Source organism: Antechinus flavipes, chromosome 2 (assembly GCF_016432865.1).
Source record: "Antechinus flavipes isolate AdamAnt ecotype Samford, QLD, Australia chromosome 2, AdamAnt_v2, whole genome shotgun sequence".
Lineage (NCBI taxonomy): Eukaryota > Metazoa > Chordata > Mammalia > Dasyuromorphia > Dasyuridae > Antechinus > Antechinus flavipes.
In genome coordinates this window covers 456,428,922-456,446,056 of record NC_067399.1, presented here as the reverse complement: position 1 = coordinate 456,446,056, position 17,135 = coordinate 456,428,922, and the positions used below count along the sequence as shown (strand labels likewise).

Below are 17,135 nucleotides of genomic sequence, written 5' to 3'. Positions count from 1 at the left end.
GAAGTCCACAATATTTTTGAGTGCAGTCCAATCAAAATTAAAATGTATTTGGAAAATATTTAATAAAATACATTAAAATATAATAAAACATTATTAATTAATATATTTTATGGTTTTCTAAATCAATATGTGGCCTGCAAGAATCATTCTATATGGTTTAATGACTCCCATTTCTGTTTGTGTTTGAAACTACTAGTCTAGAAATCATGTAACCATGGGCAAGATACTTAATGTCACAATATCCAAAGTAACTGTTTTACAGAATAAGTTCTCCAAATGGTCCATCTAAACTGATAGTAAATAGTAGAAAATGGATTTGAATTCTGGTTCTTTGACTTAAAATCCTTCATAATTGCTTAAAATCTGTATTGATTCTCATTTGCTGTGATAAAAATTCATCTTCAATAGTGAAGGAGGATGCCTTTAAGATTGAGAGGAACCTCATCTAGTCCAACTCTTGTAGACTTAGAGTTGAGAGGGATTTCACAGGCCTAATTCAAACGCCTCATTTTTCAGATAAAAACAAAAATGAAACTCAGGATGGTGAGGTATAAATAAATGGTAAAGCTGGGGTTAGAACCAAGTCTTCCAGTTTCATATCCAGAGTCCTTTGCATAGTACCGTGTTGTCTATTCTCTGTGTTAGAATTATCTTACATGATATATTTTAGGGGTCATTAATAAATTTCATTCAATTTTCCCATCAGAAATAAAAAAAAAATCTGGGGCAGCTAGGTGGCACAGTGGATAGAGCATCAGCCCTGAAGTCAGGAGGACCTCAGTTCAAATCTGCCCTCAGACACTTAATACTTCCTAACTCTATGACTCTGGGCAAGTCACTTAACCCTAATTGCCCTAAGGAAAAAAAAAAAAAGAATTAGAAAAATCTAAATTCTAGTGAGCACATTAGTGTTTTGAGTTCATGGAAGAACCATTTCTTTACACAAGATGCATTATATGGCTTACTTCTGTATGATTCCATCTCCACAGTAGCCACTTCCATGTATATATATGGCTGCAGGTGAAGGTTCACTCTCCTCTGTACCAGAAATGGTAACAATCTGGTACTTATACGCAGTACCATGGCTCAGCTCCCTGTGAAGAATACAGAAAGAGATTAGAGACACATGGAAGAAAAGGGAGATCAGATTGGATTCAACCATAGGTGCTTTTTTTTTCCCTTGAAATTTAGAGAACCATTCAATTTACTCATCAGCAAATGTCAGGGATACTTTAAAAGGAATTAATAAAAAAAAGCATTCAAGGCAAAACCCACGCACAATGTCCAAGGAGATGAGTACATAACTTACAAATGAGGAAATATAAATTACAAATAATCACTTGAAAAACTATTCAAGCTCACTAATAAAGAAATACAAAACACAAGAATCATAGGTTACCACTTCACTTGCATAGAAATGGAAAAAGAATGCTTAAAAATAGAAAGATAATCTAGGAAATTTATAAAGAAACTGAAACATTAATGCATGTTGGAAGTGAAAGAATTTATGTTTTCTTGGGGGTGAGGTGAGAAGGCTGTTGGAAGAGATGACAAGATCATTTGGGCCCTGAAGGACAAAGATCTCAGCATCAGAAAGTAGTATGAGGAAAGTAGTAGAGTCTAAACAGAACCTGAGCAAAAAAGTTAAAAGGGCAGAAAAGCGCATTGTATATTCTAATAGACACACACACACACACACACACACACACACACACACACAAATAAACCAATTTGATTGGTACAAAGTGTATGTAATGAAAGGAATCAAGACTGATAAAGTTGGAAAGGCAAGTAGGAACCAGCTAGCATCTAAGAGTTAGTTCTGTAAGTATTATGTACTGAAAATTATTTAATGAAGATGAGTGGAAGTAGATATTTTTCCCACCTTTCTTTTCTTGTCATCTAGAAACATGAACTAAGTCTCCTTTCCCTCCTCCTACTTTATTATTATTTTTCTTTCTATAATGCATTAGTTTATTTATTTATTTATTTATTTTTAAATAACTTTTTATTGACAGAACCCATGCCAGGGTAATTTTTTACAGCATTATCCCTTGCACTCATTTCTGTTCCGATTTTTCCCCTCCTTCCCTTCACCCCCTCCCCCAGATGGCAAGCAGTCCTATACATGTTAAATAGGTTACAGTATAGCCTAGATACAATATATGTGTGCAGAACCAAACAGTTTTCTTGTTGCACAGGGAGAATTGGATTCAGAAGGTATAAAAAACCCGGGAAGAAAAGCAAAAATGCAAGCAATTTATATTCATTTCCCAGTGTTCTTTCTTTGGGTGTAACTACTTCTGTCCATCCTTGATCAACTGAAACTGAATTAGATCTCTTTATTGAAGAAATCCACTTCCATCAGATTATATCCTCATACAGTATTGTTGTTGAATATATAATGATCTCCTGGTTCTGCTCATTTGACTTCCTGCTTCTATTTTAAAGTTCCAAAAGCTTTGTGGGCTTCTATTTTCTTTTCTTTTTCTTTTTCTTTTAAGTGTTTTAAATTAGTCCTCTAAAACAGACAAAAAATTGAGAGATTTATTATTATTATTATTATTTTTTGCTTTGTTTTGATTTTTGGCCATTTTAAGTCCCCCTTCTCTCCCAATGAATTTCAGGGTATTTTTGGAACTTTTAATGGTTGACCAGAGGACATGTACATGGCATGATTCTAATAGACTAAATCTTTTTATCAGTGTGTTGATCAGACTTGTCAATGAATTAACCAAAGAAAGCCCTTAGTACTCGTCTTTTTCCTCTCATTGTCCTAGTAGTCATAATGGGAAGAATTCAGGAAAGTGATATCACTTGGAATATATTAAAAGGGTCATTTAGACCTTTATGACTCCCAGAGTTTCAGGGGACTCTGTCAAGAATTATTTTTATTATATTGCATCCTATATCTTACATATGCTGCTGGAAACATTTTATATTTACTATTGGATTGAGGATAAAGCCCAGTCATATTTATCTTTATATTACCTGTAGTAACCTAAGGCTTCGTTCATGATATTATTGTTGTTTTTGAGTCATTTCAGTCATGTCCAATTCTTCATAAACTCTTTGGGAATTTTGTTAGCAAGGATACTGGAATGGTTTGTCTTTTTCTTCTCCAGCTTATTTTACACATGAGAAAACTGAGGTAAAGCATGTTAAGTAATTTACTCAGGGACATAGCTGGAGCAGGCCAGATTTGAATTCATGAAGATTGGTTTATCTGATTCCAGGCCCACCACTCTATTACTGTGCCATCTAAGTGCCCTTGTACAAGTAGACCTAATAAATATCTATTGAACTAAGTTTAAGACCACAGCAGTAAATCAACAATACCTATAAGGAATTGGTTCCTTAGAGAATTAACTCACCAAATTTCCATAACCAGATTATCACCCCATTCTATCCCTAAATTTTACCTCTAACCAATTACAAAAATTCTTATTCTTCTACCTTTTTTCCCTTAACAAAAACCAATCCAAAACAAAAAAAAAAATCCTTTAAATGGCATGGGAAAATTGCAAAGAAGATAATGAAGAGAATTCCTGCTAAATTCCATCATGGGGGGTGGGATTTCATAAACAAAAGAAGGATGTCAAAAAACTCAAGTTCTTGGACTCATCTGTTATTTCAGCTGCCCTCAGATCTAGGGCTGTTTGGATAAGCTCAATAAGATAGCAGGTGCAGAGGCCAAAACAGTTTCTTACTTCTCATTGCAATAATGATTTGGTTTTTCAAGGATATGAAATGGCAAAAATATCACTTCTGGGAGCGATAGGTTTTCTCTGTATGCTTTTCTTCACAAGGAAGGAAAGATGCCTTCACAACTGGCATTGGCTTCATCATTTAGTTGTCTTTCAGTCATATCCTACTCTGTGTGATCCCATTTGGAATTTTCCTAGTCAAGATACTGCAGAGATTTGCTATTTCCTTTTTCAGCTCATTTTATAGATAAGGAAATTGAGGCAAATGAGGTTCAGTGATTTGCCCAGGGTTATATAACATTTGACTTCAGGAAGATGTCTTCCATGTTCAGGTCCTACACTCTATCCATTGTATCACCTAGTGTCTGCCAACATTCATATCAAATGTCACTTTTTACAGGAGGCTTTGCCTAGTCCCTTCAATTGATAGTGTCTTCCTTTGTAAAGATTCTTTCATTTGCTTCATATTTATTTATAAATTTGTTGTTATAAATTTATAAATTTATAAATACAATTGAAGTTCCTTGAGGGCAGAAATTTTTTTTTTATTTATATTCCCAGGGATTAGCACAGTGGCCAGCATATAGTAAGTGTTTAAATAATTCTTAATGATGGATGATTGTTGACTGATTAAGTTTTAGGAATCATCCAATTATGCAGCAAGACTCACTATGCTCTGAGGGGTTCAGATGAACAGTTGTATATATTTGTCTGCTTACATGTCGTATCCCCTTGGGAGAATTAGTTCTTTGGATCTAAGGATAGCTTTTTTCCCCTTTTATATTCCTACCACCTAGAAGAGAGTCTAGCATATAGTAGGCACTTAATAAATGTTTGTTAAATTAGATTATACTGGATCACTACCTGGTAATATATTTTTTTTGGCCACAAAAATTCATGAAGCTATTGCCAAAGGCATAGAGATATTGTAATCTAAACTAGTGGAGTGCCCACAAATGATATTTTTTCCAAAATCCTTAAATTATACATACATGTATATGAATATTCACAAGAGCCCTGAAATGGAAAATACATGCAATATAGGTACTCCCTAAACCTTGAATTGTTGAATTGGTATTTCTACCCATTGAGACTCTTAAGAATTTTCATAAAAAAAAATTAAAGGAGTCTAAATTATACTTGTCTAAATTAGCATCAAAGTTAGTCACAAAAACAGCATAGGTTTCCTCACCCCCAAGAACTAGGACTAAGAATTAAGCTCTTAGAAGGAGGTGGAGAAGATATGTAAAGCCCCTACCAGTGGTTAGGACCTATTTCATGGTTCATCGAAAAGAAGGATGTTATGTGTCAAGCCATTTCTTTCAGCTGTTCCCAAAGCCATCTGGAATGATTTAAGCTGTTACTATGATTCCTTCTTTCCTCTACCTCTCCTCTTCCCCCCACCTCCAATAGAGTCAGCAATCAAGTCCTATTGATCCTTCCTTCCTAATTTTTCTTGTCCATCCCTTCTTTTCTATTCTCATTGCCATTATCCTAAAGCAGAGTTCTCAGACTTCTTGGTCTCAAAACCACATCATATTTTTAAAATTCTTGGGAATCTCCCATGGAACTTTTTATTCTATTGACAACTTCTGTCCTATCCATAGAAATAACTAGATGGTACAGTGGATAAAGCACTGAACCTGGAGTCAAGATGACCTGAGTTCAAATTCTACCTTCAAATATTTACAAGCTATATGACTCTAATCAAGTCATTTAATTTCTGACCACCTCAATTTCCTCATCTCTGCAAAGGAGATAATAATAGCATCTGTTTTCTAGTGTTGTTAAAGATGAAATAAGGTTATTTGTAAATTGTTTTGCAATCTTAAATCTTTATATATGTTATTTGTTATTATTTCTGTATTATGATTATTATTATAATATCAACTGAAAGTTAACAGTTTTCATAATATCATTATGAAATTAGTTCTGCACTCATTGATTTCCTAAAAGGATTTTGGAGACTCCTGAGAATTCCCAGATCTCATTTTGAAAACCTGCCTTTGTCCATGTCTGAGTTGTCTCTCAAAAGTCTTCTAACTTCCTCCAGGATTGCCTTTCTTCAATTCATCCTACATGGGTGCCAAGGAAGTCTTCCTCAAGGACAACTTTCTTTCATCGTATTGCTCCTGGCCTATGATATATATGAAAAGCCCACTGCTATCTACAGAATAAAATGATAGTGCTTAGAAATGCACATTCTAAAAACTCTTTAATAATTCATTCAAAAGACATTTTCAGGATCTCAAAGGACTTCAGTGTCATCTTCAATATTACTAGTTATCAATGCACAGAAATATAGATATAAAGTATATAGGAGACTGAGTTGACCCTATAACATTTATACACTAGATAGGAACCTTTTGAGAGAAATTCCCCATATCACCTTATTTATTTAGCCAATGTTTTGCAGCAGAGTGATTGCAAAAAAAAAGTCATTCAGTTATTTGAGCTTTCTAGTTTCATGAGTTCTGGAAAAATAAGACTACTGAATTATGAAATTTTAGGAGAAACAATTAAAAAAAACTGTAAGGTACCTAACCAGTGTGGTAAGACAACTTCAGCCCATAGAATATAAGGGACAGTTGAAGGAAATGGGACTGCTTAGGTCGGCACAGGGAAGATTTGGGAGGGTGAGATGATCTTTGTCTTTTGATCAGAGGTCTCTCATGTGGAAAAGGGATTAGACTTATTCTTTATTGGTTTAGAGGGTTGGACTAGAACCAATGGGTGAAATTTTTAAAGAAATAGATGTCAGAGATTAGAAGGGAAACAAAAAACTGAGAAAACATTTTTACAGTCAAAGGCTCTAATAAAGGCACCATTTCCAAAATATATAGAGAATTGACTCTAATTTATAAGAAATCAAGCCATTCTCCAGTTGATAAATGGTCAAAGGATATGAACAGACAATTTTTAGATGAAGAAATTGAAACTATTTCTAGTCATATGAAAAGACGCTCCAAGTCATTATTAATCAGAGAAATGCAAATTAAAACAACTCTGAGATACCATTACATACCTCTCAGATTGGCTAGGATGATAGGAAAAGATAATCCTGAATGTTGGAGGGGATGTGGGAAACTGGGACACTGATACATTGTTGGTGGAATTGTGAACACATCCAGCCATTCTGGAGAACAATTTGGAAGTATGCTCAAAAAGTTATCAAACTGTGCATACCCTTTGATCCACCAGTGTTACTACAGGGCTTATATCCCAAAGAGATACTAAAGAAGGGAAAGGGATGTGCAAAAATGTTTGTGGCAACTCTCTTTGTAGTGACTAGAAACTGGAAATTGAATGGATGCCCAGCAATTAGAGAATGGCTAGTATATGAATGTCATGGAATAGTATTGTTTTGTAAGAAAAGACCGGCAAGAAGATTTCAGAAAGGCCTAGAGAGACTTACATAAACTGATGCTGAATGAAATGAGCAGGACCAAGAGGATCATTATATACTTCAACAACAATACTATATGATGATCAATTCTGATGGACCTGGCCATCTTCAGCAATGAGATGAACCAAATCAGTTGCATTTATTCATTAATGACAAGAACCAGCCACATCCAGCAAAAGAACTCTAGAAAATGAGTGTGAACCACTACATAGCATTTCCAATCCCTCTGTTTTTGTCCACTTGTATTTTTGATTTCCTTCACAGGTTAATGTACATTATTTCAAAGTCTGATTCTTCTTGTGCAGCAAAATAACTCTAAGAATATGTATACATATATTGTATTTAACATATACTTTACATGTATTGGTCTACCTCCCATCTGGTGGAGGGGGTGGAGGGAAGGAGGAGAAAAATTGGAGCAGAAGGTTTTGTAACTGTCAATGCTGAAAAATTACCCATGCATATATCTTGTAAATAAAAAGCTGTACTTAAAAAAAAAAAAAAAAAGAAATAGAAGTCAGTTGAATATGAGAACTTCCTAATACTCTGAACTATTTAACAACGGCATGGGTTGTTTATGGAAGCAGGGAGTTCCCTGTCACTAAAGGTATCTGAACAGAGCCTGAATGAACACTTGTCTAAGATGTTTAATGGTGAGTCATACTTCTACTAGGGATTTGAAAGAGATGAACACTAACCCTTCTTCTGTCAAAAATTGTGTGCTTCTGATTTCCTGGAAATTAGCCTTCTTTCATTGAATATTCCACTACTTAATCTTCTTGAAAGAAAGTTTCTGGACATTTAACTTGAATAATTGAAATTCTATTCACTTTGTTTCCTTCATATAACCCCCTCATCTAGTTAGTCTCTTTCTTTAAAAATTTCTGTCCTTTCATTTTACTCTGACTTCATAAAGGACAACTTGATTTTACTTGCTGTTCATTCAGTAAAGATAGCTGTTATTTGTTGAGAAATACCTCAGTCCTCTAATTCTGCTATAGTAATTTATAGAATATCAGATTGTTAGGGCTGGAAAGGACCATGGAGATTCTCCAGCCCAACTTTTCTCATTTTACAGATGAGGAAATTGAGAACCAGCGAGAGGAAATACTTTAGCTAAGGTCATAGACTAAGTTGGTACTAGAACTAAGATTTACAGTTATAGGGAATTGTTTTCCCTTAAATTTAAGGACCCTGTTGAACTAAAGCATCACTTTTTTGATTAGCATTTGGGATGGAATATTTATAGAGGCATCTGTGCTATCGGGGAAAGCACATCAAAAGAGGGAGCCAGCAGACTTGAATTCTTAGCCTCACTCTGCCATTAATTTAATGTATGGCCCTGTGCAAGCTGTTTCATTTCCCTTGACCATGACGTGTATACAATATAACATTCACATTTGTCCTTTTTCTTCCCTATAAGTAATATAAAGGTACATATAAGGGCAGGAACATTGAATGAGATGTCCAGGAGACCTTAGTTCTAAGTATTGTCACCACATGTCATTTCTGCTCTCTGGATTTTAATATTTTCCCCTTTGCTATTATATGAGGCAATTCAGTAAAATGAGATCTAAATGTCTCTGTAGTTCTAACACTCTATAGAATATTTCCACAATCCATGTACTGAGTTACCTTGAAGATTTAACATACTAAACACTTTTTCATCTATCAAATTCTGAAATCCCAGTGTATAAAAGATACCGTATGTCATAGAACATCGGTTGTCATAGCCAACCAATAAAAGTTGGACATCATAGTCTGTCTCCATGCTGGCCTTCTCTCAACCAGAATTCAAGTCATCAGTCAGAAGTCTCCAATCTGTTTCACTTTGGTTGTTCCAATTATTAAAGCAAAGCTGTGATCTTTGAATTTCCTTGCCAAGAAGAAATCTTTGTTTGTGCAAATCGGCCTTTGTCTTGCAACATCATGTTCTGTTATTTCTTCTGTAGACCACAGGGATATCCAACCATGAACTGGATGGAAAGGAAAGAAAATGAAAAGTCTACAGGAGTTGGGCATCTGTACCCTCTCACATTGGCAATGGAACATAGTTTGATTTTTGACAGGTAACAACATAAGATTTGCCCTTTCCTTCTTGTCCATTCCCTCTCTTCACTTCTTATAAGGGTCCATGCTTTGAAAGTAGCAGACATATACATGTGACTGATTAACTCCAGCAGGCCTTGATATAATTGTCCAAGGATCTGCCCTGGTACCAATTTAAAACACAGTAGCAAATTTAATAAAACAAACAGTTTGCAGCCAAGGCCTTTGTTATTCTGTTTTAATCATCTTTTACCACCAATTGAAATAATTTTCTCCTTTCTTGGTGAAATGAAATAAGATATGGGCGGGGGTAGGGGAGTGTAAAATGAGGGAACAATGTGGAAATTAGAAAGGGTCTATATCTGTAGCTACAAATTAGAAGGCATGCAAACAGTGGCCCTAAGGTTTAGAAGGGTATTTGTGTCAGGAAAAGATCTGAAGGGAAACCATTTACAGAGTTAAGGGAACTCCACACCTGGATGACATTAAAGATGGAAAAAAAAATGGACAAGGAACTCTTGTTTTTCCCAAATACAACTGGAATAAATGTATGACAGCTTCTCCAAACATTCTCTTCATGATAGACACTTCTCTTGATTACAGATCATGGACTGACCTATTACCAAGGACTCTGAGAGCCAAAACACCAGATAGAGTTTATGGTAAACAAGTGAGTAGTGTGAAAATCAAGTCCAGGACAGGGCCAACAGCCTAGTGGAAGAGAACAGTGACAACCTGTCATAGAGAGGCACTAACTTAACACAGTTGTTGGTGATCGCAGGCCAGTCAGGGAAACAATCCTCTTGTTCCTCATTGTAGCTGTTCTGGGTGGCCAGAGATTTTATTACTGGCAGAGGGCGAGCCCAACAGCGTTTTAAAATTTGGCAACACATCTAAAAGTGTTTGGGGGTTGTTTTTATTTTTCTCCCCCCTGCTAATGCTTTGGGTTTGGTGAAACCCAGAATACAGTCAGGGAAGTACATTTCCCCGTAATTCTTAAACCCATGTGCGCTTTAAGAAAATTTAATCCGTATGTTTCTGATTCATTTACACTTAACTCATCAAAATGCTGTTTTGTAAGAACTATTTGATGTCCAAGAAGTCTTATGAACTCTTTTCTAAGCCTTACTTCTTAGAAGCAGGAAGTCACGTTTCAGATGAGAGTAGCGAGAACTTAAACCTGAAAGGTTCAGTTTGTTTTGAAAAGAAGGGTTGAGGAAAATCACATGAGATTTAAGGCCCACCTACATGGGATTCCTTATTTCTTAAGCACTTTCTCCTACAGCTGCCATGATGCTGTTAATGGCAGATATATCTGAATTTTCTTACAGAAATAAGAGATCGCCAGGATAATGATAGGATAAAAACACTCCTAACAAAATGGTTTACATTTATAGAAACAACAATCTATGATTTTCAAGGTGTAGTCCTTATATCTTCACATTTATCTTGGAAGGACATATCAATGTCTCCTTAGTCTCATTTTGCAGATGCAAGCCCTTCCACAAAAGGGACTGTTTTGGGTTTATTTTAATAATCTAACTTAAGGTGTCTTGCACCATCTCTGGCACAAAGTAGGCACTTAACAAATGTTTAGTGAATGACTATTTGACCATATGACTGATGAGGAGCTGCCTAACCCATAGGAGGCATAGATACTTTAGGAATTCTTCCTTCCTAAAACTTTGTGCACAATTAACTTGGCTTTAGAATATAGTTTGGCTTTGCTTTAGAGAGGTAGCTTTCAGACTTCTCAATTTTCAGGGTATTTGGACATGAGCAAAAAACCCCATTGGCCAACTACTGCTCTCTCCTACTTCCTATTATAAAGGGAAAAATAACAACAGAAAAATCCTCACTAGAATGAATGAGAAGGCTGGTAATACTCTGGATGAAACATCAATGAGGAGATGCCTGGCATTTATTAAAGACCATAAGTAAATGATTAATTCAGGCCAGGAACCAGAGTATAAACCTTGTCAAGCTGTAGATATTAATGCTTCAGGAGACTAGACTAGAGACCACCTGGAGGACCCTTTCAGGACACCACTCAACTCTGGACCACACGTTGAGAATCAATGAAGGGAAAAAATAAAATAAAAGCTGCTCAATTCATACCTAGAAGGGAAGGGAAGATGATAATGAACTACAGAGCCTGGAACTTCACTATAAAGCTGTATTTACAAGACCCAAGCTGTGGCACTGCCTTTTAACAGAGTTAGGTTAAAAGTAGTATACTATTGTTAAAAGACCACTGGAATTGGAGTCAACAGAACTAAGCTCAAAACCTTACTCTAATAATCTATGCAAAGTTACAGTGAAGTCTCAGTGCCTGTTAAGCTACCACAGACTGTGAAAGGTCATCCTTGGATTAGGTTTTGGAGTAACCAAAGAAAATGAATGCCTTCTCAATTTTTACTTGCCTTAAATATTTTGTTAGAGCTGTTCTGATTGTTGGTTAATCTCAGACAGGCTCAGACACCTGCTCTGTAACATTTCTCACAACATAAGTCATTCTTTGTTTAAGTATGAAAGTCAATCGATGCAGAACCTGTGCCATGGCTAAACAGAATTAGTCAGTCAGTCAGTAATCATTTATTCAGTACTTGCTATGTACCAGGCATTGTTCTAAGTGCTGGAGATATAAAGGAAAGATTAAAAACATTCCCTGCCTTCAGAAAGTTCACATTCTAGTAGGAAAAGACAACATGGAAATAACTAGATATATAAAAGATAAAAATATGATAGATGAAGACAATCCAAAATGGAAAAATATAAGGAGTTGAGGAGTTAGGGAAGTAGGCTTTGTATTATATTTTGAAGGAAGCCTAGAAAATGGCATAGAAAGATATTATGGCCAAAAAAGCATCTTTCGAATCATCTATTCAATTAAGAACTTAATTTTATAGATGAGGAAACAGACTAGATAGTTGATGACAAGACTAAGACTGGACTCTACATTTCTTGTGTTGTTTTCAACATATTTGTATTTGGTGTTCTTTTTCTCAACTTTATTAAATTCTGTCTTGTACTTTTAATTATATGAATAATGTTGTAAGGTCCTGACTCAAGTAGGACAAAAGTTGGAATATCTTGAATTGTATGTATGTGTATATGTGTGTCTGTCTGTCTTTGTGTGTATGTCTGTCTCTGTCTGAAAGCACTAGGAAAAAAGTTGAATTTATGTATTGTTTGCTATAAAAAACAAACTTAATTAAAAAAGGAGTAGTTGTAATAATAATAATACCTTATATTTATATAAATCTAGAATGCCTCATTGGAGGAAAAAAATATTGTTTCTCAATTGCAGCCCGATGATTTTGCTGTTTCATTACATATTTCAAAATTCGGAAAATTCCCATGGAGATCCTTCCCAATGTGAACAGCAAAAGAAAGTGATTTTATGCAACAGCTTTGTCATTAAAACTGTTACTTACTCTATGTGTTCTTGGAAAATCAAGTAGTGGACTTGAAAGCTAGACTTTATTCCTTCCAAGAAACAACATAGTGATGAAAACAAGGGAGAAAGGCAAACTATTATTCATTTTTTCTTAAATTCACAAGATCATAAGGAAGATGCCTTGAGGAAACCTAAAAATTTTAGAACCAGTGCAGTTTCAAGTAACATTTGCTGATATCCATGATTTATGTTGGATTCATTCCTGAGTGCCTCCCCCCACCCCCACCCCATGTCTATCCAACAAAATCACGACTGATTTCTGAAATGCTGCCAGCCCTAAGAATGGATGTTATACATCATAAATGATAGCTGATATTCTTAGAGCCAGAATTAATGCCATGTTGACCAGACACAAAATATTGTTAAGTCAATTTCACTTTATTTCTAGAAGCTGGGCATCCTCATCTCTTCCTCCCCCTTGCCTGTTTCAGGCCAAGTACCTCTCATGATGAAATACAATTTTCAGGAACATTAGGGTGAGCAAAAGGGATCAGTTAAACTGACAGATCCCCCAAACCACTATCTATGGCAAATGTTAATAATACCCTTAAAGGGTGAAGTACTATCCTTTGTGATATTAGAGGAAAATACTGAGTTTCTTTTTTCATGTGTTCATGGGTCAATCTGTTACTGCTTGGGGTTAAAAATACAGAATTCTCTCTAAAGGAAATATACTGATGATCATTCTCTCATTAATCATTTAAGGAGTGTTAGATTAAATGATCTTTAAAGTCTTAGCCATCTCAGATTATGTGTGACTATAATACCATCCCATCATTTGACAGTCGAAGAAACTGAGGGCCAGAGAAGTGATATGACCTTCTCAAAGTTACAGACACAATTTGCCTAGGATAAATGCCAGGGAGAAAATCCAAATGTCCTAACTCTTTTGTCTTCAGTTTTTCCAGCGACAAACAGAATCAATCAAACTGCCTCTCAACAAAACTCCCAAATTGCTCCATGGTAGACACCACTCCAAGTTTATTTAGTCTAAAAGTCAGATTTTTCTTTTCATTTGTTATCTCTTTTAAAATGTTATTTATGTTTTGTTTTTATATCACCTTTATTTTCAAATATATCCTCAGAGATTTTCATTTCATCACAAAGGACAAAATATCCTGAACATTTCTGACTCTTCTTCTTTGTCACTAGGAAGAATAAGGAAGAGAAGGAATAAGGAATTCAAAGGAATGAGAAAAAAGGAAAAGAGAAGTGAAGAAGAGAGAAAAGATGAGCTCATATGGCTAAAACATAGTGTTTAAGAAGAGGAATAATGCATAAGGGAAGGCTTTATTGGTATAAACATATATATATATATATATATATATATATATATATACATATGTGTGTGTGTGTGTGTGTGTGTGTGTGTGTGTGTTGGTATAAAAATTTATATTTCACCCTGTTTCCTAGTATATTGGTAAAGTGGACTTGACTTTACCTTCTCCCTCCATTCTCCTCACATACTTTCTATATGGCTATGTCTATTTGAATGAATTAATAAATGGATAAAGCACAAAATAGCCACAGAGCAATTACATGTTGGATAATAGTAAAGAAAATCCTTTTATAATAAATTTTGAAAGGCATAATCATAGGATTGAAAATTATTACAGAATCTATCTCTCTCTTTCTACAGATGAATGGAGAATTCTCCCTCACTAGAATTCTTTAAGCATAGGTTGGATGAGTACTTATCAGAAAGACAGAAGGACTCCTATTCAAGTTAGACAAGTTATGTTGGTTTCAAAATCAAACAGAAAGTGACCCTGGCAGGCTATAAATTGACTTAAAAAACCACAAGTTAGCATTATCTCTATTTTATTATACTTTACTTTCTGATTACATTTCCTGTTAAACATTTCTTGATTACATTTTAATCAAGTTCAGGTCATACTTTGGAGTTTTGCCTATGAGTTTTGTCCATAATCTCTTATCTGAGGTTTTTGAATTTGATTAGACAACCTCTGAAAAATTTTCCAATTCTGAAATTCTGAATCTGTTATCAACAGTTAAAGAAACAAAGAAATGACACTCAGCAAGATAAAAGAAGATATATATATATAAATCTGTATAGTCCAGATCAGTCAAAAAACTCTGTGTATCTAGATATGAAATACAACTTGGTATAGCAGAAAAATATTGTATTTAGCATGAGGAAGACTCAGGTTCAATTATTATCACTGGCAATGTGCAACTATATGAAATTCACTTAAACTCTTTGTGCCCCAAGGAAGAAAAAAAAAGTGAGAGAGAATAAACATGCCCACTATGTGTCAGTATTTTTTTCTTTTAACAAATATTTCATAACACTCCACAATGGATATTGTTATTCATCATTGTTTTAGCTGAGGAAACTGAAGCAAACAGAATTTAAGTGACTTACCTAGGGTCATACAACTAGTAAGTGTTTGAAGCCAGATTTGAATAAGGGTTTTCCTGACTCTCCAACTGTGCCACTAGGTGCCTCAGGCAATTCCCTAAGAATTGTTCTACTAAAATAATAGATGGGTTGGTGAAGGGAGTTTATATAACAAGGGCCCCTCCAGTTGTTGAAAACATAAATTATTTGTGTAATTAAATAGTATACATAAAAAGTGCTCTGTGATGTTGTGGCTTCATGTTTAATTCTGGGTTCTGTAGATTAAGTGAGACATTAATAAAACAGAACATGTCCAGAGGAGTTAATCAGGACAGTGAGAGTTGGATGAAATGACACTTTACCCCTGTGGTCCCTTCTAACTCCAATATTCTAAGATTACAGGATGAGGAGGGTGTTGTTACTAAAACTGGGGAAATAAGATCTTAACTTGACTTAAGGAAGAGGAGAGCCATTGTCTTTTATTTAAGAAAGCTCATGTGCCATGATGGCAGAAGGCTACCTGGGGGAGAAACAGTTACTGAGCTATAAAGAAGAACAGCTCCTAGAAAGAGAATCAGCTCACCTAATGTGTGGCTTCTGGGTTACAGAACTCCCACAAGCTATGATACATGCAAGGACTTAAATTTCCAGGACCATGAATGGATCTATGTTTCTGTGGGTCAATCCCAGGCAAAACAAACACAAACAATTTCCCTCATTGGAAGAGTATGATATAGGAAAACAAAATCTTCTCTGTCTGACTCTTTGGCCAGAACTACATGGAGCTGACTATGTAATAGAGCAGGGAGGCATCCATTTGTTCCAGAGGAATATAGGTAGGTCACAGAAGCTGATGCATGGGCTGGTGGTATGAGTTAAGCCACTGGAGTCAGGAAGAGATGAGTTCTAATCCTAGTTTAGCTGCTGATCATTCCTAGAGGTTTGGCTAAGTGTTTTCCACTTCCCAGATTTGGATTTCATCTCTTTATCCAAAGAAGTTGTGAATGAATGGGATGTACATATTATATAACTCATTATGTAATTCTCCAGAGGAGTCCAAGGACATATCCTTCCCAGGGGTATCTATTCATATTTTCATTCATTCATTCATTCATTTAACAATACCACATGAAAGGAGTTTTCCTGAGCTTCAGGGATAAAAATATAGCTAGTATAGACTCTGCTATCAAGAAAGTTATAATCAAATAGGAGGAAGAATAAAAAAAAAATGAATACATATAGTCATAAAGAAAAACAAGAACCAACATATTAGCACACAAGGTAGAGAGAATATGACAAAGGAGTGTCATATGAGGCAGAGTGCAATAAGAACCAGAATGAGTCAAAGAAACTTTCAGGAACAGGTAGGCTGAATGGACACCTATAAGTGGAAAAGGTAGGGAAGAGGGAGTTAGTTTTATTCAAGGGGTAAGGTATGAACAAAGGCAAAGAAACAGAAGAGATTCAAACAAGATAAGGGAATGAAAATTAGTTCAGTTTAATTGGAATGTAGAATAGAATGAGATAAAGCTTGAAAAACAAGTTGACAGATTGTGGTAGGTCTTTAAAGAGACACAGACAAGTTTGTGTGTATATGTATGTATGCATATGTATATATATATATATATATATATATATATATATATATATATATATATATATATTGTACATGCATGTATATTGTGTATATATTCTTAGTGGCTAATATAGTGTCTAGCACTTAGAAAGAGCTTGCTAACTTGATCTGGTAGTCAATGAGAGGCTTTGGAGTTTTTTAGGCTCAGTTACTCAGAAGAGCACATTAAGAACATAAATTGGGCACCAGTATGAATGGTAAGAATGGATTCAAGGATAAATAGTTAAAAGACTTGAGGGGAAAAGATCAGTTAAGAGATTATTAGCAATAGCCTAAGCAAGAAGAGAAACAAGCTTGAACAAGGGTAGTTGTGATGAGAAAAAAAGGGGAAAAAAAAGTGAGATGTTGCAGGGGCACAAACAAGTATTTTAAGATTTAGATTTATTGTAGTAATGATTATACAACCCAATCTGCTCATTATTGAGAATGAGATCCAGAGGGGTAAATTAAGGTTAATTTACTTATCTAAAGGAACACATTAAGTTACTGGGAAAGAAAAGGCTAGGAAAATCCAG

The 17,135-nt window shown here is 35.1% G+C and overlaps 1 protein-coding gene across 1 annotated transcript in view; it reads right to left on the bottom strand.

Annotated features, from left to right (window-relative positions):
- The window catches only part of PAPPA (pappalysin 1), a 267,563-nt gene that overhangs the window by 130,634 nt on the left and 119,794 nt on the right, over positions 1-17,135 (bottom strand). Inside the window, exon 8 of the mRNA XM_051979518.1 lies at positions 966-1,094. Coding sequence (XP_051835478.1) covers positions 966-1,094 — 129 coding nt within the window. The remainder of the gene's footprint in view (positions 1-965; positions 1,095-17,135) is intronic.